Raw genomic sequence first — 25,014 nt, forward strand, 5'->3', positions numbered from 1 at the left:
GCAACTGGAGTCTGTAAGCAACAGGATTGATGACTTGTTCAATCTTGAAAGGACCGATATAGCGAGGTGCAAACTTCATACTGGGAACTCTTAACCTCAAATTCTTCGTGGATAACCATACCCGATCACCCACCTTGAGAGCAGGAACTGCTCGACGCTTCTTATCCGCAAACTTCTTGTACCTGAACGAAGCCTTGAGCAGAGCTGATCGTACGCTCTTCCAGATATTGGCAAACTGATGCAAGGTGATATCCACTGCGGGGACAGAAGTTGCTGGAAGCGGTTGGAACTCAGGGACTTTAGGGTGGAATCCAAAGTTAGTGAAGAATGGTGTTGAAGCAGATGAAGAATGATACTGGTTGTTATGACAGAACTCGGCCCAGGGAAGTAATTGAACCCAGTCATCTTGAGAGGAGGACACATAGATGCGGAGGAAGGCCTCCAAGTCCTGATTCACCCTCTCGGTTTGACCATTGGTCTGAGGATGGTAAGCCGTGGAAAACTTTAGCTTGACTTGGAGGACTTGACATAAACTTCGCCAGAATTTGGCTGTGAATTGAACTCCTCGATCTGAGATAATTTCTTCAGGAAGACCGTGGAGTCGGAAGATCTCTTGTATGAATACTTGAGCCAACTTGGAAGCTGACGGAAGACCGGTGAGAGGAATGAAGTGTGCCATCTTGGTGAACCGGTCAACTACCACCCAGATGGTATTGAACTTGTTGCACATGGGTAAGTCTGTAATGAAATCCATCGACAAGTGGGTCCATGGTCGACGGGGAACGGATAGTGGAACCAGTTGCCCCGCAGGCGACTGGCGGGATACTTTATGTTGGGCACATTTTGGGCAAGATGCAATAAACTCCAAGACGTCCTTTTTCAGAGTTGGCCACCAATAGGACCTAGAGATAAACTCCAGGGTTTTTTGGATGCCTGTATGTCCGGCAAAACGGGAAGCATGGGCCCAATGCATGAGCTTCTTCCTTAGCATCGGCTTCACAAAACTTTTCCCTGATGGGGGCGTAGAGTCCATCCCTACCGTGGAGAATGCCAACGGATTTATAATAGGATGCTTGTCTGAAGACTCTGACTCATTTTCTTGCTCCCATGAGCGGGAAAGGGCATCGGCCTTGCGATTCTGAGAGCCCGGACAGAACTGGAGTTTAAAGTCGAACCTGGAAAAGAAAAGTGCCCATCTGGCCTGACGAGGGTTGAGACATTGTGCGCCCTTCAGGTATAAAAGGTTCTTGTGGTCTGTAAGTATGGTGATTGAATGAGAAGCTCCCTCCAACAGATACCTCCACTCTTCTAGAGCGAGCTTGATGGCTAGCAACTCCTGGTCGCCAATGGCATAGTTGCGCTCAGCTGGGGAGAACTTCCGGGAGAAGAAACTGCAAGGGTGTAAATGGCCATCTTTAGCCCTCTGAGATAACACCGCTCCTACTCCAACGGAGGAGGCATCCACCTCTAAGATGAAAGGAGAGTCGATGTCAGGCTGTTTCGGAACAGGCGCAGAGATGAACCTTTGTTTTAAAAGATGAAATGCTTGCATGGCTTCTTCAGACCACTTGGACGGGTTAGCACCCTTCTTAGTGAAAGCAGTAATAGGCGCCACAATGGTGGAAAAGTCTCGTATAAACTTTCGGTAATAGTTGGCGAACCCTAAGAACCTCTGGACCCCTTTGAGGGTTAAGGGTACCGGCCAATTTTGGATTGCTTGTAGTTTCTCAGGATCCATCTCTAGTCCGGAACCGGACACAATGTACCCTAGAAACGGAATGGACTTGACTTCAAAGACGCATTTTTCTAATTTGCAATAGAGATGATTGACACGGAGACGGGACAGAACCTCTTTAACCCAAAAACGATGTTCCTCTAAATCGTTGGCAAAAATGAGGATATCGTCTAGATAGACCACGACATGACGGTATAGAATGTCTCTGAAGATCTCATTGACAAAATGCTGGAAGACAGCTGGAGCATTGCTCAATCCGAAGGGCATGACGAGGTACTCATAATGTCCGTCACGGGTGTTAAAGGCGGTCTTCCACTCGTCACCCTCACGGATCCGGATGAGATTGTATGCACCTCGCAAGTCCAGCTTTGTAAAGATGGTAGCTCCGCTAACTCTGTCAAAGAGCTCAGTAATCAGGGGTAAAGGATAACGGTTCTTGATGGTAATGTCGTTCAAACCTCTGTAGTCGATGCACGGCCGCAGACCACCATCTTTCTTTTTTACAAAAAAGAAGCCTGCGCCGGCTGGAGAAGAAGAAGGTCGAATGAACCCCTTTGCTAGGTTCTCTTTAATATATTCCTCCATAGAATGCGTCTCAGGCAGAGACAACGGATAAGTTCGGCCTCGAGGTGGAACCTTCCCTGGAACGAGATCAATCGGACAGTCCCATTCTCTATGAGGAGGAAGGATATCAGCAGAAGCTTTACTGAACACATCCGTGAAATCTTGATATGGAGGAGGTGGAACATCAGACGACCTGGGGGAGGAAGAACAGACAGGCAATACTTTAAACAAACATGTCTCAGCACAGGAGGAACCCCATGCCAGGATTTGCGTAGTCGTCCAATCAATTGTAGGATTGTGAAGACGGAGCCATGGAAGGCCCAGGACCACAGGATGTGTGGCTCTTGGAATCACTAAAAAAGAAATAAGTTCGGAATGAAGAACTCCCACTCTCAGACGAACTGGTAGAGTCCTTAAAGAAATAACTGCATCAAAAATTTTGCTGCCATCCACGGCAGTTAAAGAAATGGACGAAGGAAGTCTCTCGGTGGGTAGGGACCACCGTTTAACATAGGCTTCGGTAATAAAGTTCCCAGCTGCTCCGGAATCAAGGAGGGCAATGACGTTCCGATAACGTTGAGCAACTTGAAGCGAGACTGGGAGATTACAATCTTGAGGAGATGGAGAGGAGATCATTACTCCTAGCCGGCCCTCTCCTTGGCGAGCTAGGATTTGGAGTTTCCCGAACGTTTGGGACAGGCATTAATGGTGTGAGACGGAGCAGCACAATAGAGACAGAGAAACTCGGAGAGACGCCTTCGGCGCTCAGCAGGAGTTAAACGGGAACGGCCAAGTTGCATGGGCTCATCTTTGGATGGTGACAGTTGACGAGGAGGAGGAGCAGAAGATTTTGGAGCAGATGATCTTCCACGCTCAGTTGCTCTCTCTCTGAAACGTAAATCAACTTTCGTGCAGAGTGAGATTAGCTCATCTAACTTAGAAGGTAAGTCTCTGGTAGCTAACTCATCTTTAATACGCTCAGATAAGCCATGCCAGAATGCAGCATACAGGGCCTCGTCGTTCCATGCCAGTTCGGATGCCAGGATCTGGAACTGTATCAGATATTATCCTACAGTACGTGACCCCTGGCGTAAACGGAGAATCTCGGATGAAGCTGAGGTTACCCGGCCTGGCTCGTCGAAGATGCGCCTGAATGTTGACACGAAGGCAGTGTAGGAAGATAGCAGGGTGTCGGACCTCTCCCATAACGGTGATGCCCAATCAAGGGCTGAGCCACTGAGAAGAGAAATAATGTAGGCAATTTTTGTACGGTCACTGGGAAAATTGCTAGGTTGTAGCTCAAACTGAATCTCACACTGGTTGAGAAATCCCCTGCAGAATCTTGGAGATCCGTCAAATTTTGCTGGCGTTGGAAGATGAAGACGTGGAGCAGAAATGGGTAAGGTGGGTGGGGTTATAGCTGGAGTCACTGTGGTTGACGCACCAGACGCGCCTGATCCACGGAGAGTTGTCTGAATCCCATCCAGCCGAGTAGAGAGATCCTGGAGACAGCGGATGATGTGGCCCTGTGCAGCCTCCTGATGTTCTAGTCGGGCTGCTAGTTCTTGCATCGGCCTGGCCGCTTGATCCTGGTCTCCGGCTGGATTCATTAGGTCAGTGCTTACTGTCACAACTGAGGGCCTGAGCTGACGGGAGGCAGCCTCAGTTGTAGGGGCTGAGATGTACCGGAACCTGGGAGGTTGTATCAGACCCCTGGACATGTAAGTAACATGAATAATAACTGCCCGAAGGCGTGACCACGACAACTTGGATAAAAGTCAATGATGTTTATTATGACAACTCCGCAACACAGCAGCAGTAAAAGAAAACGTAAAAGTTAGCAAAGAATAAATACAGTTCCTGGGTACTACAGGATGGCAGGAGCCACAGGGCACTGGTAGTGTGAGATAGTTCTTATGATCTTCTAGATGGAAAGTCCTTACCAGGCCCGACTGTAGCAATGGAGATAACCCAGGATTGTGCCAGCTGGTGTTCCAGGAAAAGCTGGGTTGCTGAAGATAAAACAGCTGCTGTGGATACTGGCTGGAACCAGACTGTTGTTAGCACGGAGTGGATACTGGCTGGAACCAGTTAAATAATAAATAAACTTGGGAGCGATGAAATATGAACTGAAATGTAGAACTTGAGAGCGGAGAAATATTAATACCGGTGGAGAGTGGTAAAGTGTAGAAAGGACACCGGCCCTTTAAGGGAAGCTGTACTCTGCTGGAAGCTGAGCTGGAAGCAGGTAATGTTGTAGCTGGAAACAGATGAATCCACAATGGATTGGAGAGTCAGGCTACACCGCAGGTGGAATGCTGGTGCGGGTCTTTATGGTGGAAGTCTTGAGACAGGAGCTGGAACCTGGAAGACAATCACAGGAGAGAGACAAACAGGAACTAGGTTTGACAACCAAAGCACTGATGCCTTCCTTGCTCAGGCACAGTGTAATTATACCTGCAGCAAGGAAGGGATTGGCTAGGCAATTATGCAGATTATCAATACTGAGAACAGATTGGTGGAAATGATCAGCTGACAGAATCCAAGATGGCTGCGCCCATGCAGACACTTGGAGGGAAGTTTGGTTTGTAATCCATGTGGTAATGAAAACAGTAATGGCGGCGCCGGCCACCGGAGACAGGAGGCGCCAGGCTGACAGATGCACATCCAACCACGCGGACACAGCGGAGGCCGCGGCTGACGTAATCGCCACTCAGACACTCTGCATGCAGAAGTTCAGGGACGGCGGCGGAGGCCGCGGGAGACGCCATGCCAGGTGTAATATGGCGTTTACTGTGACAGCGTCCCAGAGTGACAGGAGAGGATACAGGAATGTACACATCAGGATAACAGATGGAATCCGGTCCTGGAGCGCTGAGCCAGCCTTAGGAGGCATCTGATGGGTAAGAAATGGCGTCCAGATACCCGGATCGTGACACCAATGAAGCCACGCCCCTATATATTTTTGTACGCCTACGGCACACACTGCCCCTAACTTGCATGGTGGGGAGGGGCGCCAATGCCATTTCTTGCACACAGCGCTAAAATGCCTAGTTACGGCACTGTTCTAACCGTTACCCTGCGGACAGACTTAACTGCGTGATTAAGGCTATAACTTAATCCTGTTTTATTTACTTCTTTGCTTACTTGTATGAATTTTCTTTGTAACTCTTTTATCTTGTAACCACTACTTTTTGTAACTTTCTAAAATAAGCATTGTCCTCTTTTTCTGGTAAAATAAACATTATTTTAATCTTTCATGTACATGCTCACAGAACCCCAAATTCTTTGGAGAGAATGTTGGATTGCTAAATTATGCTATAAATTGTGATCAATTGTTAGGTTGGGTGCGACGACGTACTGCGTGGATGCCTGTATGCAGAGCCTATGCGCAATTGTCATACAGAGGTGTTATTGATTGCTGAAACAGTAGGCACACAACCATACTGCATGGAGGTTTGTGTTGCTAGGACTGTGCAATTGGAAATTTTAATTGATTGCTGAAATAGGAGCCTTGCCAACGTGGATTTTTGGGAGCCGCTGCCTATGCGCAATTAGTATTAAAAGTGTGTCGGAAGGCCCACAACTTCCCTGAGTTTTATGTTGGAATCATTTGTGTGTGGTGGCAGCGTGTTATTATCCCATGTCAGCGGACCTGTAGCGCTTGCTGGATCCCTGACAAATGGTACTCGTCTGGTAATACTGCGAGAATTATTTGTTGCGGACGTGCTGTGCGTCCGGGTCCCCGACAGTAAACAATAGCAACCGTTCAACATTCATCAATCTAATTTATGTTGGCCAAATGGAAACTGATATCTGATTAATTGCTGCAGGGCTATAACTAGGTGTGTGTGGAGTGTGTCACCACACATAGCACTGCAGGGTAGGGGGCATTGTTGGCAACACTTGTCAATTGTCGTTTAAATTACTTCACTTGCAGCTTCGCTCCTTTTTGAAGCCCAGCATCTCGTGACCGCCCCTGTGTCCTACCCCCACCCCCTCTGTCCATAATACCTTTACAACTTGTATGAACTTGAGAGCTCTTTGTTATTCAGTCACACTGTCCTGTATTACATTTCAAGATGCTGATATACTCGGGATTTGAATCCATTGCCTGTGGCATTGCAGTCAGACACTCTATTCATGAGCTATCTGCCCTTGCATAGAAAGCAAGAGAATTCTAACTATTTGAAGTACTTTGTACTTTGTGAAAAAATTAGCAACAATTCAGATGAGCAGAGCTACGTAGTGTGCGGCTGCAAGAGATTAGATGAGTGGCTGTGCACTACATAGATCTGCTCGATTGCAATGCTGTTTTTTTTTTTTACAAAGTACAAGTAGCTTCATATAGTTCTCATAGTTTTTTTTATGCAGGATCAAGTAGCTCATTGAGTAGGGTGTTTGACTGGAATGCAACAGGTTATAGATTTGAATCCTGGGTTGGGCAGTATATTGAAATGTGTTATTTAATAAAGGGTATTGTAACAGAATAACAATGATCTCTCAAGTTAAGTGCATGAATGTGATATAAAGAGGATTTGTGTCCAAATCCATTTTCTTGCAGTGTTCTATAAATGTGTGTATAATATATATTTACACATTTAAAGAACAAACATTTATAGAACACTGTAAGAAAATAGATTTGGACACAAATCCTCTTTATACCATATTTATGCAATTAACTTGAGAGCTCGTTATTCAGTTACAATACCCTTTATTAAACACTCTTAATACATATATGTGGGAAGGGGCATCGCAGCACGGGCTTTCTCTGGGATCAGTTTTGTCATGCCCCTTCCCCACAAAGTATGTGCCTTACGTCTTTATTGGAAAATGGGGGGAGGCAATTTTTTTTCTGGCACAGGGCACCAAAAGATCTAGTTACGGCTCTGGGCTGCTGTGGGTTATAGACAAACTGTACTTCCTGATATTTTTATTGTCCACTCTGGGAGATCCAGGTTGAAGGTGCTGCAATTTGTACCAGTGAGCATTAGGGTGCGGGGCCATAATAATGCAACCTACTGCAAATAGCATTAATAATTCTTGATTGCCCATTAATCATCTCTCCTAGGACGGATGCCCCAAAGATCGGCAAGTCTGAACTCTGCATGGCTGATCTTATATCATATTATGAAGTAGATTTATCAAAGCTTGGAGAAAGTACCAACCAATCAGCTTCTAAATTTCATTTTACAGGCTGTGGGAGTCTATGTACTAAGCCTTGGAGAGAGATAAACTACAGAGCAGATTTAACAACGAGTGATATCCTTATTATCAGTCATTACGAATGTTAAATGGTGCTCCAGCCAATAAGCTTCTAACTGTTATTTTTTAAACACATGACACTTAGGAGCTGATTGGCTGAAGCACCATTTAACATTCATAATGAGTGAAAACAAAAATATCACTCGTTGTTAAATCTGCCCTTAAGGCCCCCTGTCATGTTACAGGCTGTATTTGCCAAATGTCAGGAGCTGAGTGGTTAATACTTTATCTCTCTAAACTTTATCTTTCAGCAAGCTTTAAAAAAATTAGGGCCACAGCCTGTAAAATGACTGGTACTTTATCTCTCTCCACTGTATCTCTTTTCAAGCTTTGATAAAAGTGCCGCAAGTTGTAATTCTTGATGTCTTTATGTTGGGGAGAGGGGAAGGGGGGCGGGATGTTAGCAACTAGAGCAGGTCTGAAGTGTGTTCAAAGGCTCACGCTCTATTTGCTCTTTGCATCAGACTTGCCGACTTTCAGGCTGCTCCCTCCGGGAGGGAGCAGCCAAGTTGGCTGAACAGGGGGCAAGGCTATGAAACGGGGGTGGGGCTCTGAAATAAAGGGGCGGTCTGGGGGTGTGGAGATGTGGAAACGTGATTGCATCATCGCGTCCACACCCCCTGCTACGCAATGCCCACATTACATGAGTTGTAAGCTGAGGTGCTAGGCTACGAATCCGGGAGGGTAGGCAAGTATGCTATGCATATAAGTACATATATATGCTGTATTGTGTCAGTCAGTTCCATCTTCCCAGTTCTCTGAAGGTATCCCAGTGACTAGGTCAGTAGAACAATGTCCCAAGAACTGTCTTGCTCCCTGTGCTATATTGTGGAACACACCATTCCCTGTACCCTGTAATAAATAGCAGTTACAGGTTAAGTTACTTTTCTCTCCTGTACACTTTAATGCATTTGTTCAGCACAGAGCCAGGCTTCTGTTTCCTGTAACAATTACATTACCATGACATCTCTGAGGTGACTGTATCTGGCAGCCATGTTTTGATTGTAAATAACAGCTAGCAGTTCCACTGGGGAGTCTCTTGTGGTGGATAATAGGGAGGGTTGCCACGGAGATGATTTGTGAGGATTAAGCGTGGTGTGTGGCGGTGCCTGGAAATCTTTCTGCACTGATGCTGCCTTGAGATCTCCAATGTTAATTACAGTCTCTTCACACTCATAAATGCAAGAATCACATGACCGAACTACTGTATCTTTTGTATATTAATGTCATAAAATTTGGAACACATGGGGCCAAATGTAATAGAGTGAGAGTTTCAGAAAGTGCGAGATTTGGTAAGGTTTGCAGTTTTTTTTAAAGTGGCAATCATTTACACAGCAAGATCAACCTAGTTTTGCAGTGTAAATGATTGCCACTTAAAAAAAAACTGAAAAACCTTACCAAATCCCTCACTTTCTGAAACTCTCACTCTATTACATTTGGTCCATGGTTTCAGTATAACAACTCACCCCTGGCTGGCAGGGGCACATTTAGGGGAGAGGGTGCTCCTAGGCACAACAGTAATGGACTCCCTGTCTCCCCCTCCCCGCTTCCTAATTTTATTTAAATTTGTTTTCATTGATTGGTTATAAACCCTCATTTGACAATAGCCAATTTAGTTGAATGATAACAAAACTAGAGATGAGCGCCTGAAATTTTTCGGGTTTTGTGTTTTGGTTTTGGGTTCGGTTCCGCGGCCGTGTTTTGGGTTCGAACGCGTTTTGGCAAAACCTCACCGAATTTTTTTTGTCGGATTCGGGTGTGTTTTGGATTCGGGTGTTTTTTTCCAAAAACACTAAAAAACAGCTTAAATCATAGAATTTGGGGGTCATTTTGATCCCAAAGTATTATTAACCTCAAAAACCATAATTTACACTCATTTTCAGTCTATTCTGAATACCTCACACCTCACAATATTATTTTTAGTCCTAAAATTTGCACCGAGGTCGCTGTGTGAGTAAGATAAGCGACCCTAGTGGCCGACACAAACACCGGGCCCATCTAGGAGTGGCACTGCAGTGTCACGCAGGATGGCCCTTCCAAAAAACCCTCCCCAAACAGCACATGACGCAAAGAAAAAAAGAGGCGCAATGAGGTAGCTGTGTGAGTAAGATTAGCGACCCTAGTGGCCGACACAAACACCGGGCCCATCTAGGAGTGGCACTGCAGTGTCACGCAGGATGTCCCTTCCAAAAAACCCTCCCCAAACAGCACATGACGCAAAGAAAAAAAGAGGCTTTTTACTGATATTTGGTGTTTTGGATTTGACATGCTCTGTACTATGACATTGGGCATCGGCCTTGGCAGACGACGTTGCTGGCATTTCATCGTCTCGGCCATGACTAGTGGCAGCAGCTTCAGCACGAGGTGGAAGTGGATCTTGATCTTTCCCTAATTTTGGAACCTCAACATTTTTGTTCTCCATATTTTAATAGGCACAACTAAAAGGCACCTCAGGTAAACAATGGAGATGGATGGATTGGATACTAGTATACAATTATGGACGGGCTGCCGAGTGCCGACACAGAGGTAGCCACAGCCGTGAACTACCGCACTGTACTGTGTCTGCTGCTAATATATAGACTGGTTGATAAAGAGATAGTATACTCGTAACTAGTATGTATGTATAAAGAAAGAAAAAAAAACCACGGTTAGGTGGTATATACAATTATGGACGGGCTGCCGAGTGCCGACACAGAGGTAGCCACAGCCGTGAACTACCGCACTGTACTGTGTCTGCTGCTAATATATAGACTGGTTGATAAAGAGATAGTATACTCGTAACTAGTATGTATGTATAAAGAAAGAAAGAAAAACCACGGTTAGGTGGTATATACAATTATGGACGGGCTGCCGAGTGCCGACACAGAGGTAGCCACAGCCGTGAACTACCGCACTGTACTGTGTCTGCTGCTAATATATAGACTGGTTGATAAAGAGATAGTATACTCGTAACTAGTATGTATGTATAAAGAAAGAAAAAAAACCACGGTTAGGTGGTATATACAATTATGGACGGGCTGCCGAGTGCCGACACAGAGGTAGCCACAGCCGTGAACTACCGCACTGTACTGTGTCTGCTGCTAATATATAGACTGGTTGATAAAGAGATAGTATACTCGTAACTAGTATGTATGTATAAAGAAAGAAAAAAAAACCACGGTTAGGTGGTATATACAATTATGGACGGGCTGCCGAGTGCCGACACAGAGGTAGCCACAGCCGTGAACTACCGCACTGTACTGTGTCTGCTGCTAATATATAGACTGGTTGATAAAGAGATAGTATACTCGTAACTAGTATGTATGTATAAAGAAAGAAAAAAAAACCACGGTTAGGTGGTATATACAATTATGGACGGGCTGCCGAGTGCCGACACAGAGGTAGCCACAGCCGTGAACTACCGCACTGTACTGTGTCTGCTGCTAATATAGACTGGTTGATAAAGAGATAGTATACTACTAATATTATATACTGGTGGTCAGGTCACTGGTCACTAGTCACACTGGCAGTGGCACTCCTGCAGCAAAAGTGTGCACTGTTTAATTTTAATATAATATTATGTACTCCTGGCTCCTGCTATAACCTATAACTGGCACTGCAGTAGTGCTCCCCAGTCTCCCCCACAATTATAAGCTGTGTGAGCTGAGCAGTCAGACAGATATATAATATATATAGATGATGCAGCACACTGGCCTGAGCCTGAGCAGTGCACACAGATATGGTATGTGACTGACTGAGTCACTGTGTGTATCGCTTTTTTCAGGCAGAGAACGGATATATTAAATAAACTGCACTGTGTGTCTGGTGGTCACTCACTATATAATATATTATGTACTCCTGGCTCCTGCTATAACCTATAACTGGCACTGCAGTAGTGCTCCCCAGTCTCCCCCACAATTATAAGCTGTGTGAGCTGAGCAGTCAGACAGATATATATAATATTATATATAGATAATAGATGATGCAGCACACTGGCCTGAGCCTGAGCAGTGCACACAGATATGGTATGTGACTGAGTCACTGTGTGCTGTGTATCGCTTTTTTCAGGCAGAGAACGGATTATATTATGTACTCCTGGCTCCTGCTATAACCTATAACTGGCACTGCAGTAGTGCTCCCCAGTCTCCCCCACAATTATAAGCTGTGTGAGCTGAGCAGTCAGACAGATATATATAATATTATATATAGATAATAGATGATGCAGCACACTGGCCTGAGCCTGAGCAGTGCACACAGATATGGTATGTGACTGAGTCACTGTGTGCTGTGTATCGCTTTTTTCAGGCAGAGAACGGATTATAAATAAAAGTGGTGGTCACTGGTCACTATCAGCAAAACTCTGCACTGTGTACACTACTGAGTACTCCTAATGCTCCCCAAAATTAGTAAATCAAGTGTCTCTCTAATCTATTCTAATTCTAAACGGAGAGGACGCCAGCCACGTCCTCTCCCTATCAATCTCAATGCACGTGTGAAAATGGCGGCGACGCGCGGCTCCTTATATAGAATCCGAGTCTCGCGATAGAATCCGAGCCTCGCGAGAATCCGACAGCGTCATGATGACGTTCGGGCGCGCTCGGGTTAACCGAGCAAGGCGGGAAGATCCGAGTCGCTCGGACCCGTGAAAAAAAACATGAAGTTCTGGCGGGTTCGGATTCAGAGAAACCGAACCCGCTCATCTCTAAAAAAAACCCACTATGATTTTTTTTTTAATTATGTATACATATTTACTAAGTAGGAGAGCTTACAGGTACCGTATGTGCATGTCCTACCTATTTACACTCCATTCAAGATGGCGAATGATACAGTACTGTGAAAATATTTTGCAGTTACTGGTACATAGCAGTCTGACAGTACCAAAACAAGCATCCAAGTGCTGCCACCAAACAATTGCCGCCCCTAAGCACGTGCGTCTTGTGCCTAATGAGAAATCCACCACTGCTGGCTGGCATGAACGGAGTTACCAGTTAGATTAGCCTCCTTTATTACATTCCGTCCCTCCTCATTTCCTCTCAGCACACCCTACATTTTGCAAAAGTCTAAAACATGTAGTCTATTTTTGAAAGCGAGGTCTTTAGAGTTGTTTTTAACTGAAGCTACAACATGATTATTTAGCTTGGTAAAACCAGCACTGTGAAGTAGTAGAGAGTGTAAAAAAAAAAAAACCTGCATTAATTCAGGGCTCAAATAATTTATTATACTTATTGTTAACTTGCACATCATCTATTTTTATGTGTAATCTAATTAATTAATAGCATTTCTTCAATATTGTTTGGAAAGTATTATTTCTTATTTTCAACATTATGGGTGAGATTCAAATGTTTTCCAGCCAGCAGCACTAGATGGCACCTAAACGTAGCTATTCAATTGTAGCTCCGTTTGGGTGCGATGGCTGCCTGTGTCTGCATTTCAGCTCGCACCCCCTGGGGGTGGTGAGCTGAAATGCGCGAAAAGTGACCAGTTTATGATTGCGCCCAACACATCGGTTTGGTTTAGCTGCTTTACGCGGCTAAACCTGAACATTTATGGGCGTGATCAGCACAAATAAAATAAAAAACTATTGAATTGTGCCCTACGATCTTCCGTCACTTTAGACGGGAGATCGCAGTTGCAAAATAAATTAATATTGCTCTTTCTGTGATTACCACATAAAACTTCCCCATAACAAATACTCTCTCTTTCTCTCTCTCTCTCTCTCTCTCTCTCTCTCTCCCTCTCACTCTCAGAGACATTTCAGAGAGCAGATAGAAGTGGAAAGTGCTAAGGCATGGCCCAGCAAATCACATTATTGTGGCCACATCGTCCAATGTGTAGTGCTGCATTTTGCTGCAGAAGAGGCAGATCTATGATGACTTGATTCACCGTGGATCATACTTACCTACTTTACCAGAGTGCTTAGGAGACTCCACAATTTTAGGTGACTCTCCCAGACTCCAGGGAGAGCTGTCCGCAGCCATCTGCATCCCAAGTATAGTGGATGGGTTGGATGTTGCATTGTGTCAACATGACCCCACCCCGCACTTTACAATGCCATGTGATAATGGGCCACAATGACATAATTTAAGCACCAACCCCCACACCTTGCTGCATCCTACTGGAGGGGACATCTTAAATGTTGGCAAGTATGTGGGGAGGTGTTCGGTACTGGAAAGGCTGGTCTACTCTCCCAGGAGCGTTGGAGAGGTTCTCAGTTATTCCGAGGGGGGGGGGGGGGGGGGCAGGTTGTTATATTTAATAGACATTCCACAGGTGGAGCCAGTGTCGAACTGGGGCATGAAGGGTCCACCAGTGTATGCTGTTGTAGGGGCCCGTGCTTAAAGGTGTGGCCAGGCTCCACTGGTGCATGGTCAGCCACGACAGAGGTTTGGCTAACCGTTACAGAGTACATGCTCTGTTCCCCTTGGTAACTAACTATATAATAAACTATATTATTGTGAAGTATAATGTAACATAAGTATAATGCATAATTCAAGTGCACTAGGGTACAGTCTGGAACCTGATCCCTAGAGGAGGAGGAGGGCCTACAGGCAGTGGGGCCCACCAGTGGTTTCCCCTATTCCCCTGTGGGCCAGTCCGGCCCTGGGTGGAGCCAAGTACATGTTGACATCAAGTAATAAACTATTGTGATCTGATATCCCAAATAATCATCCAAACAATGTGTGTCCTATGGAATGTATAGTATTTTCAGGCACTCATAACTAGTTATTCTCGCAATTCTCCTATCCCAATAAGGGATTGTTCGATGATATATTGTGCAAAAAAAAATTGTTCTATGTACTTCATTAAAATATATATATATATTTTTCCCCACAGCTCAACAATGAGCCAGGAGCGTAGATCTGCCGAGTTTGCATCTGAGCAGACAACGCGCACCACGGCCTTGCCGGAGCCCCACCAAAATGGAACGGATATATCAACCAAACACAATGTCTTCTCGGACATGAAGGACAAATTTATGAATGAACTGAGCAAACTACCAAGTAAGGAAATGTCATGTGTTCCGTTTGTTCGCCAGGAAAGAAGACAGCTAAAAATGTTCAGTGCATGACAACCCTAGGCTCTGCGTGCGCTGTAAGAATCAATGCATCTCCATTTGTCCTGGAGGAGAGATTGTCACATTGAATTGTCACAGCTATACAGTTTCTAAAGAAGCAAAGGTTGGGAGGGGACATTAATCACAAACTCTACACAGGCATAAAAGGCTAAGGTGTTATTTAAGTACCTTTAAAGCTCCCTAATGAATTGATGAAGCAAAATGCTTGATATACACAGATATCCTGAAAGGCATAAGCATTATAGAGATGTATGCTATTCTCAATTTGACACATTAGTTCCTTGGCTCAGTGAACAAGATCCACTTCAGACGTATGAAGCCAGGCAAGCTTTATGCTTTTAATAATTCAACAATACATTCCCAGTTAATATATTTTCTACTGAGAACTGATTTGAATTACCTCCGTTCATTAAGAATTGATGGTAGGGAAACACACATGTTCAGTGCTTTACCACCCCTGTTATATTCACCAATATCTTTTTCTCATTATTAATAATGTATAGAGGTGGAACGGCTATGAGGATTATATTATAATTAATGGTTGTGCACACATTAGGGGAAAAAAGGTGAGAAATGAAGATAATGGCTGAATCGGTGTGTGACTTATACTAATGCAGAAGCTTATTATATATGACAAACAGCATTCATGATTGATAGGCAAAAGAACATTTAGACATATTTACCTAAATATAAAAACTTTAATTAAGTAGTGTTCTGTCTGGCATATACCCGAGATCCTTGTGCAGGTCAGTGTGTGTCCTAGGCCTCTAGGTTTGGAGAAGTGGCTGGCATATATGGCAGGTCCTCTGCAGATCAGTATCTGTCCTCAGCACTTAGGTTTAGGGCAGGGGCTTGGCTATATGGCAGGCGCTCTGCAGATCAGTGCATGTCCTCAGCCTCTAGGCCCTGAGTCGCAGCTGGGATATACTGTATGGCAGATACTCTGCAGATAAGTGTCTGTCCTTAGCCTCTAGGTCCAGAGCAGAGACTGGGATATATGGTATGACAGGCACTCTGATGATCATTGTGTGTTCTTAGCCTCTAGGCTCAGAACAGGCACTGGGATATACTGTATGACAGGCACTTTGCAGGTCATTTGTGTTCTTAGCCTCTAGGCCTGGAGCAGGGGCTGGGATATACTGTATGACAGGCACTCTGCAGATAGTGTCTGTCCTTAGCCTCTAGACCTGGAGCAGGGACTAGGATATACTGTATGGCAGGCACTCTGCAGATCAGTGTATGGCCTCAGCCTCTAGACCTGGAGCAGGGACTAGGATATACTGTATGGCAGGCACTCTGCAGATAGTGTCTGTGCTTAGCCTCTAGACCTGGAGCAGGGACTAGGATATACTGTATGGCAGGCACTCTGCAGATCAGTGTATGGCCTCAGCCTCTAGACCTGGAGCAGGGACTAGGATATACTGTATGGCAGGCACTCTGCAGATAGTGTCTGTGCTTAGCCTCTAGACCTGGAGCAGGGACTAGGATATACTGTATGGCAGGCACTCTGCAGGTCATTTTGTGTTCTTAGCCTCTAGGCTCAATGCAGGGGCAAGCCTTTAGGCTCCGAGCAGGGGTTGGGATAGACCCCAGGACATCTGCAGGTCAGTGTGTCTTTTGCCTCTAGGCTTGGAGCAGTGGCTGGGATATTATTCAAATCAATATTATAAATCCTTATTTTGTGCATGTCAAATTATGGCTTTACTTTTTTATGTTTAACATAATTATTCTTTTATGTGTTATTTTTGTATATTATTTGATTTGATTCAGAAGAATCAAACCAGTTACAGACAATATTACATTTGTAAATTAGAAATCCCCATGGGAGGAGGAGGGGGATGTTATTGTGACTAGAGGGGCCACTCTTGGAGATATCCCAATATGTGCTGCAGTCATCCCTTCATACAGTGTTGGAATACTTGCTTTTTGCAGGAATCTTCAGAAATCGTCTGTTTTCTGAGGATTTCCAAAAAAAGAAAAAAATGTGAATACATATGTCCTTTAAAATGTTTTGGGTCTTCTAAAAGCTTTTGAACACTCATTTTATTTATGTTTTGTTAAAAACAAATTAATGGTAACATTGTTTGAAATGTATTTGTTTATTCTGGATACATTTGCCATTATTCGTATATGTTGTTATTCTGTAGATTTTGGGTAAATCATTTATAGTGAGGAAACCATGTTTTTCATACATTTCATATCATTTCATTCTATCATCTGTTCATTTATTCATTTTCCATTTTTTTTCTGTTTGCCTTCATTTTCTATCTATAAGCTCATGCCAGGAAAGGTAAGTGATCATACTTCTCACCCTGCCTCAAGCTCCACCTACATATTAAGTATGCGTTATGGTTTTAGCTTATTAGGTGACTATAAAAACCCAGCACCAATGCAGTGAGTTGGACTTGGAACGTTTAAAGAAACAGTACGTACTCCTATCACCTTCCTCTTCAATGTCCAGAGTAGCATTGTATATTTCTTAAAAAATGCAGAGAGAATACATTTTTGCTTGATTGGTTACATAAACCAAACACTGCACATACTGTATAGAAAAGAATGATGACACGGATACCTAAACCTATTTCTAGGTAGATAGGTAAAGAACACCAGCCTGGTTATTATTGTCTCTTGATTCTAAATCATACAATACCCAGAATATTGGAAAAATTAACCTACCTATGGGGGAAGGGGAAGGCAGATTGGGAACTGAAAGAGGCCCTGGAAAAATTTGTTGAAGTGGCCTCACATGGGCAGCACCAGAGGAATACCGTGTAACCATGGCGGCAACACCACCCTCGCATGTCAACAAACAAAACAGGCCCCACATGCACTTCGGCCCACTGGGAATCTTCCCTGTGAGCTCTACAGCCAATCTGCCCCTGTACCTATCACAGTATCTTGTTTCTCCAGCATATATGACATAAAGGGTTAAACAAATAAAGGAGGAAATAACATTCTTGCTATATGTACATGCCAGCTGGATTCTTCCTTTCCTGTGATAAAAACAGGATATTTTCGTTACACCTGAGTAATTGGTAACATTCAACAAAATTGATGCAGGGATGGCTCATAAGTCAGTAGCTGTGGAACGTCTGTGCTATGTAGAATATGAAATGTCACCCGCCCACGAGGATCCGATGGCACTGTTTTTCCTAATGATGCAAAGTGACTAGTATAACCATGATTTTTTGGAAGGGAGATTAGCCACATCAATTACTGCTAGCTACACTAATCAGCAGATAGGATTCATAGAATTTTCTTACTTTAATAATCTTCAACTGCACCACATCCAGCAGTCTTCTGCCACCTGATACTTATTCCAGTGTCATCTGCTGATGTAACTATGTTTATTCACCCTGTACTTGTCCTATACTGTCATCAACTGTAAGTTGCTGTTTTCCTGTTTGATTATTGTTTATGTACTCTGTAATTGGGTGCTGCGGAACCCTTGTGGCGCCATATAAATAAAGTATAATAATAATAATAATAATAGAATGATTTCAATTAATTTTACACAAACCATTAACAGCAATAAAAATATTCATAACCTCTGGTACATTTAGCTAATTATGTTCTTAAACTGGTGTCCTGAAGTAACTTAAGACATCTAGGGGTATATTTACTAAAAGTCAATTTTGGATCTATTTAAAATAGAATAGAACCAACATCCCCACAAAATCGACTACAGTGTTTCTATTCCAAATTGCTCACTTACTAAAACTCAATTTTGAGTTTCATTTTAAAATTGGGTGATGTGAGTTCTATCTGAAGTTCTACATGTGTTGTATTCACCAAAAATTGACCAAAAATAAAGAAAATCAGTCAAAAATCAATAAAAAAATCAACCCAAAATAGACAAAATTATCCAAAAGCATTCCTATTGGCCACATGCACTGTCACATGCAATGTATTACCCACAAACACCTTCATTCCTGTGCTAATTTGCATATCCACGATTTTTAAATCATTGCTGTGCCTTTAAATACTGTGATTTATGCAGCCAGAATGCCCTACATGCTTCTCTTCCATGTTTTTTTTTTACAACATATTGAGGTTTCAGACAATTCCACATGATTTAAAATCAAATAGAACTGTTTCTGATGAAAGTGGTGATTCTGGGTCGATTTTTGGGTCTACTGAGGTTCTATGTTCATTGTTCAAATCAACTGTTAGTAAATGAGCTTTTCCTATTGATGTATATGGGGAAGTACCTATGGTCTATTTGAAGTTTGTGTGTGAAGTCAAATTTCTGGTGATTATGAGGGGATTTTGAGTAGGTTTTGCCCTTAGTAAATACCTGATTGTCAAATGCACCATCAAATCATCTCATGGACTGAAACTGAGAATCGACCATTAGTAAATATACCCATTAGAGCCTGATTTCTGATATTAATGCAAAAATGGGTCTGTACATGTTTCTGCTGCCCAGGGCTTAAAGTGGTCCTCGAGAGGTGGAGGAACTCGGTTCCGGTATTTAAGATAGTGTCTAGTTAGACAGTCAATAGATAGACACCATGGGGTAAATTTACTAAGGTCCCGATTTTGACCGAGATGCCGTTTTTTCATCAAAGTGTCATCTCGGTAATTTACTAAGCAATAATCACGGCAGTGATGAGGGCATTCGTAATTCCAACAAGTCCAACAAAAAAATTACGAATGAATACACCATCGGTCAAAACGCGGCTGTTTAACTATGAATCTCGGTAATTTACTAAGAAGTGCAAAGAAAAAAAAAAACAAACACTGCCGTGAAAAATTACAACTCGTAAAAAAGTGCAAAAAAAAAACAGACCTGCTTTTTTAATCCGTGATTGTATAGGCATGCAGGGATCCATGAGATCCGTGCATGTATATCAGTGGGAAGGGGTGGGAAAGTGGTTATTTTCTTTAAAAAAATTGCGGGAAATTGGTGGGAACTTTCTGCTCAGCGGTGAGGTCACTTTCGGTCAACCGCAGGGCAGAAAGTTCCCACCATTGGTTACAATGGAGCGCATAGGCGCTACATTGTAACACTGCCGTGTGCCGCCTGTCAGACAGTACAGGAGCACACAGCCGATCAGGAGGGTGCTACAACGTGGCGCTCCCTGATTGGCTGAAGAAACCCACTTAGACATCAGTCAGAGTGGGTTTCTGGCAGTCGGGAAAAGGGGATCCATGTGCAAACATGGGTCCCCTTTCAGTGCGTGGCTCGGCTCTCCGTTTTTTTATTTTATTCAAGTACGTGGATTACAAATGGATGCTACGAGGAGCCTGGGACCCTGGATCTGGTGAGTAGAATTTATTCAACAGGTACCCCATGGATTCTACTGGAGAAGAGGACAGACCCTCGTGTGAACATAAGGTAAGTATGTATGTATGTTTGTGTGGATGCATGTAATAAAACTTTACTTTCAAGGTGTGTGTGTATTGTCTTTTTTTGGGTATTTTTTTAGTAGTAGTACTACAGGTACCAGCGGGCCCGTTTTTCCGCCGCATGCTGGTACTTGTGGTTCTCCAAGTATCAGCATGCGGGGGAGGCTTGCTGGGCCTTGTAGTACTGCTACTAAAAACAATATCTTTTCATTTTCACAAAAGGCTATCAGCCCCCCATCCGCAGCCAATTGGATGGGGGGGACAGCCTCGGGCTTCACCCCTGGCCCTTGGGTGGCTGGGGGGGGGACCCCTTGATTGAAGGGGTCCCCACTCCCCCAGGGTACCCCGGCCAGGGGTGACTAGTTGGATTTTTGATGCCACGGCCGCAGGGCACTATATAAAAGTGACCCCCGGCTGTGGCATTATCTGTCCAGCTAGTGGAGCCCGGTGCTGGTTTTAGAAATACGGGGGACCCCTACTCTTTTTGTCCCCGGTATTTTTGGAACCAGGACCAGGCGCAGAGCCCGATGCTGGTTGCTTAAATATGGGGGAACCCCTGTCATTTTTTCCCCCATATTTCTGCAACCAGGGTCGGCTCAAAGAGCCCGAGGCTGGTTATGCTTAGGAGGGGGGATCCCACACATTTTTTTTCTCCGTTTTACAGTGTTTATTTAAAAAAAAAAAAATGAACCCCAGCACGGATCACACAGATCCGGCCGAGATTCATTGTGATAAAGTCGGCAGTGTTTTGCTAATCACTGCCGTAAAAAATGGGAAAAAAACACGAATGACATCGACATCGGAACAAATGAAAAATCCGAATACGACAGCTTAGTAAATTAGGCGTAATAAATTCAAAAAGTTGCATATTTACACTTTCGATGTCATTCGTGATTGAACTTTGACCTCAAACGGGAAAACACGAATCTTAGTAAATTTACCCCCATATGTTAGACAGACATTAGGTCGACAGGGTCAAAAGGTCGACAGGGTCAAAAGGTCGATATGATAAAGGTCGACAGGGTCAAAAGGTCAACAGGTCAAAAGGTCGACATGAAAATGGTCGACATGAAAAAGTAGACACCATGTTTTTTGCATTTTTGTGGTTTGTGTGGATAGTTTTGTCATCTGGGACCCCCAATTGTAGAAAGGCATGCCCTCGAGGGGCTCGCTTCGCTCGCCACGCTTCGGGCACGGTGGCTCGCTGCGGTCTCTATGCCGACATGGATTGAGAAAGTGTGAAATAGTCCAAAAACATGTTACATAAAAAAAACATATTTTTGACCATGTTGACCTTTTGACCTGTCGACCTTTTGTACTGTCTACCTTTTTCATGTCGACCTTTTGACCCTGTCGACCTAATGTCTGTCTAACATATGGTGTCTATCTATTGACTGTCTATCTAGACACTGTCTATCTATCAAACGGATACCGAGGAACTCACCTCCCCCACGACCCCTCCAGCTTAGCGCATGCCGAAGGCGCACGCGCCGCATAAAGGGGTGTCACCTCACAAGGAATGGGCGTAGTCACACAAAAGTACCCCCGATTCAAAATAATGCCTCACAGTAGAACAATCTTATTCACATTGCCCGCCCCACATACTAGTGCCCTTTACACACACAATGCCCACAGCAGTGCCCTCCCTCCTAATTTTAAATTCGATTCACAATATAGCAGTATATATTGAACAACCTTGCTCACCTCTCTTATGTCTTCTATGTGTCCCTTCTGTTTTCTTGTTTCCTTTGTCTGTCACTCTCCTCATGAGTCCATATCTTCATCCTAGGTATCCCACACTCGCTATATGCTCTCCTTTGTGTCTGATCAACTGCATCTTTCTCTCCTTTACTTACCCCCTACACCTCTCACTCCTCCATCTCATCCCCTGCACCTCTCACTCCCCCATCTCACCCTGGCGCCTCTCACTCCCCCATCTCACCTACTGCACCTCTCACCCCCTCCCCATTTCACCCCCCATTTCTGCCTGATGAATTCAAACTAAAATGAATCATTTACCCACATTTTACTGTGATCTCATATTTATTAGGGACCACAAGTGCTCTGTAGCGCCATACAAATCTTATCACAGCAGCTGCCCTGGCTCAGGGGCAATGATAAATAGCCACTAAACCCACTGCCAAATCACTGCTATGAGACGTTATCTCTAATGTAATAAATAGGCCCCGTTATCTGTCTATGAAATACTAAGGTGTAAAACAAAAACAAGGTCGGCAAGAGTAAAAGGAGGACAAAGCTGACAGTGTACCCTGCTGCCAGACCACGTACACAGCTGTACTCGGGTGGGTGAGTGTAGGACAGGATGGCCTCACCCGGCGCTGCTGACCTCAATCCTGAAGCCACTACTCTCTCCTTAGCAACGGATGCTGCAGCCCTGCATTGGTACACAGCCGCCACACAATACCGCGCATGCGTCATGCAGAGAGACTGAGAGTCTGGTGCCGATTGTGCGCCATTCACCGCTCCCGGACCGCCAACTAATGAGAATCTGCCGCTTCTCATTGGCTGGCGGCAGTGCCGTAACTAGACATTTTAGAGCTGTGTGCAAAAAACAGCATCGGTACACCCCCCCCCCCCATATTCAGGTAGAGTCCCCTTTAACACATTATGGCAGGTAGAGCTCCCTTTTACACAGTATGGCAGGGAGAGTCCCCTTTAACACATTATGGCAGGTAGAGCTCCCTGTTACACAGTATGGCAGGGAGAGTCCCCTTTTACACAGTACGGCAGGCAGAGTCCTGTTTTTTGCACATTACGGCAGGTAGAGTTCCCCCCTTCTTCCCCTAGACTATGACTGATGGCACTGACCTGGACAGGTACAGTCACTGCCTCAGGTGCACATGCAGTACAGTGCAGTGCTGCACCTGCTGCTGCTGGGGGCTGGGATGTCCGATCAGTATTGCTGCTGCCTTCTGGACCTGTCCTGGGTCAGGTTAACTTATCAGCTCTCTCCCCCCCTGCCAGAACGCCGTAGACGCTGTGGGCAGAGGGAGGGGGCGGAGTATGCGTGTGTGCAGCTGCAGCGCTTCCCGGCTCTTTACAAGTATTATTAGTGAGATAAGGAACCGGGTGGTGGTCGCTCCCCTCTGCGGGCAGCACTGCAGCTAGCTGGCAACATTGGCGGGCGGCGTTAGCGGGTTGGCAATGTGGCATGGCCCTGTGGGTGCTGACGGAGGTTTTTGAGCCTCCAGCACAGACCTAGCTACGGCACTGAACAGTGCTGCTGTATCTAGGGGCATCCAGAACCTCAAGTTAACAATAATAATAATAATAATAATAATAATATATTTTCACACCTATTATTTGGTAGTCTACATAAACATTTATTAGAGATGAGCAGGTTCGGTTCGTCGAGATCCGAACCCCCCCGAACTTCACCTATTTTACACGGGTCCGAGGCAGCCTCGGATCTTCTCTCCTTGCTCGGTTAGCCCGAGCGCGGCCGAACGTCATCATCCCGCTGTCAGATTCTTGCGAGATTCGTATTCTATATAAGGAGCCGCGCGTCGCCGCCATTTTCACTCGTGCATTGGAGATTGAATGGAGAGGACGTGGCTACGTTCTCTGCCTGAAAAGCTCCATATCTGTGCTCGATGTGCTGCAAATATCTACGCTCTCTGCCTGAAAAGCTCCATATCTGTGCTCAGTGTGCTGCAAATATCTGTGTTCAGTGTGCTGCATTTTGGTGACCAACAGTATATAGTTGTACAGTACTGTAGGCCATTGCTGTATCTTGCAGCTCCGTGTCACTGCAAGTATCCATTCCATATCTGTGCTACATTTTTGTGAGCAGTATATATAGTAGTACAGTGCAGCATTTTGGTGACCAACAGTATATAGTTGTACAGTACAGTAGGCCATTGCTGTATCTTGCAGCTCTGTGTCACTGCAAGCATCCATTCCATATCTGTGCTGCATTTTTGTGAGCAGTATATATAGTAGTATAGTGCAGCATTTTGGTGACCAACAGTAAATAGTTGTACAGTACAGTAGGCCATTGCTGTATCTTGCAGCTCCGTGTCACTGCAAGTATCCATTCCATATCTGTGCTGCATTTTTGTGAGCAGTATATATAGTAGTACAGTGCAGCATTTTGGTGACCAACAGTACATAGTTGTACAGTACAGTAGGCCATTGCTGTATCTTCCAGCTCCGTGTCACTGCAAGTATCCATTCCATATCTGTGCTGCATTTTTGTGAGCAGTATATATAGTATTACAGTGCAGCATTTTGGTGACCAACAGTATATAGTTGTACAGTACAGTAGGCCATTGCTGTATCTTGAACAAGAAAAAACGGCTTCGCTGTGTGTCAGGAGCTGATGTATAGATTGAGAGCCGACATAAAAATGGTTTATAGTATTTAATAAAATTAAAAAAACAATGAATAAGACATATATGAGCCAATCACATAGGAATGAACGGTGTGTTATCTCAGGATATGAATGGTCTCCTAAAATGCGTTATTTGCAAACGGAGGACAAAGTATTGGTAAATGTCCGTTTTCCACAGGCTAAGCAGCCATAGCTTGGATTTTAAGCAGGTGCACTAAGCACAGACAGCTCCAAATATCAGGGTGCTTGTAGCGGTTAAGTATGATATGCGGATGGTTTTACCTCTCCAGTGGGCTGGTCGAGAGTCGGGCGTCCCCGACTGTCAGTCCTGCAATGCCCACGTCCACACGGCAGCGGGGAGGGATGAAGGTCACTAGAAGGAATAGCTGACTGTAGAGGCGTGACGTCCAGCGGTCGCTCTCAGTAGATTTTGCAGCCAGATAGAGATCCAATCTAGTCAGTGCAAGCAACACCTGGTTGACTACCTGAGCAAGGTGTGTAAGAAGGCGGGTCTGACGCGTTTCGTCACATACCATGTGACTTTTTCAAAGATGTAGTCCTGCCTCCCAAAGGATCCATATTTATGGTCTGATCAATTAACAATCAGACAGATGTACTCAATCAATATTTAATTAGAGCAACTCATGTGCTTTTGGTCTCATATGTAAAACAATCACAAACAGTCGGCTC

The 25,014-nt window shown here is 44.5% G+C and overlaps 1 protein-coding gene across 2 annotated transcripts in view; it reads left to right on the forward strand.

Annotated features, from left to right (window-relative positions):
- Window positions 1-25,014, forward strand: part of SYT5 (synaptotagmin 5) — a 475,772-nt gene that overhangs the window by 294,460 nt on the left and 156,298 nt on the right. For both annotated transcript variants that reach the window (XM_063942827.1, XM_063942826.1), the window contains exon 2: window positions 14,378-14,544. In XM_063942827.1, coding sequence (XP_063798897.1) covers window positions 14,385-14,544 — 160 coding nt within the window. In that variant the 5' untranslated portion in view covers window positions 14,378-14,384. The remainder of the gene's footprint in view (window positions 1-14,377; window positions 14,545-25,014) is intronic.

Source organism: Pseudophryne corroboree, chromosome 10 (genome assembly GCF_028390025.1).
Source record: "Pseudophryne corroboree isolate aPseCor3 chromosome 10, aPseCor3.hap2, whole genome shotgun sequence".
NCBI classification, from domain to species: Eukaryota; Metazoa; Chordata; class Amphibia; order Anura; family Myobatrachidae; genus Pseudophryne; species Pseudophryne corroboree.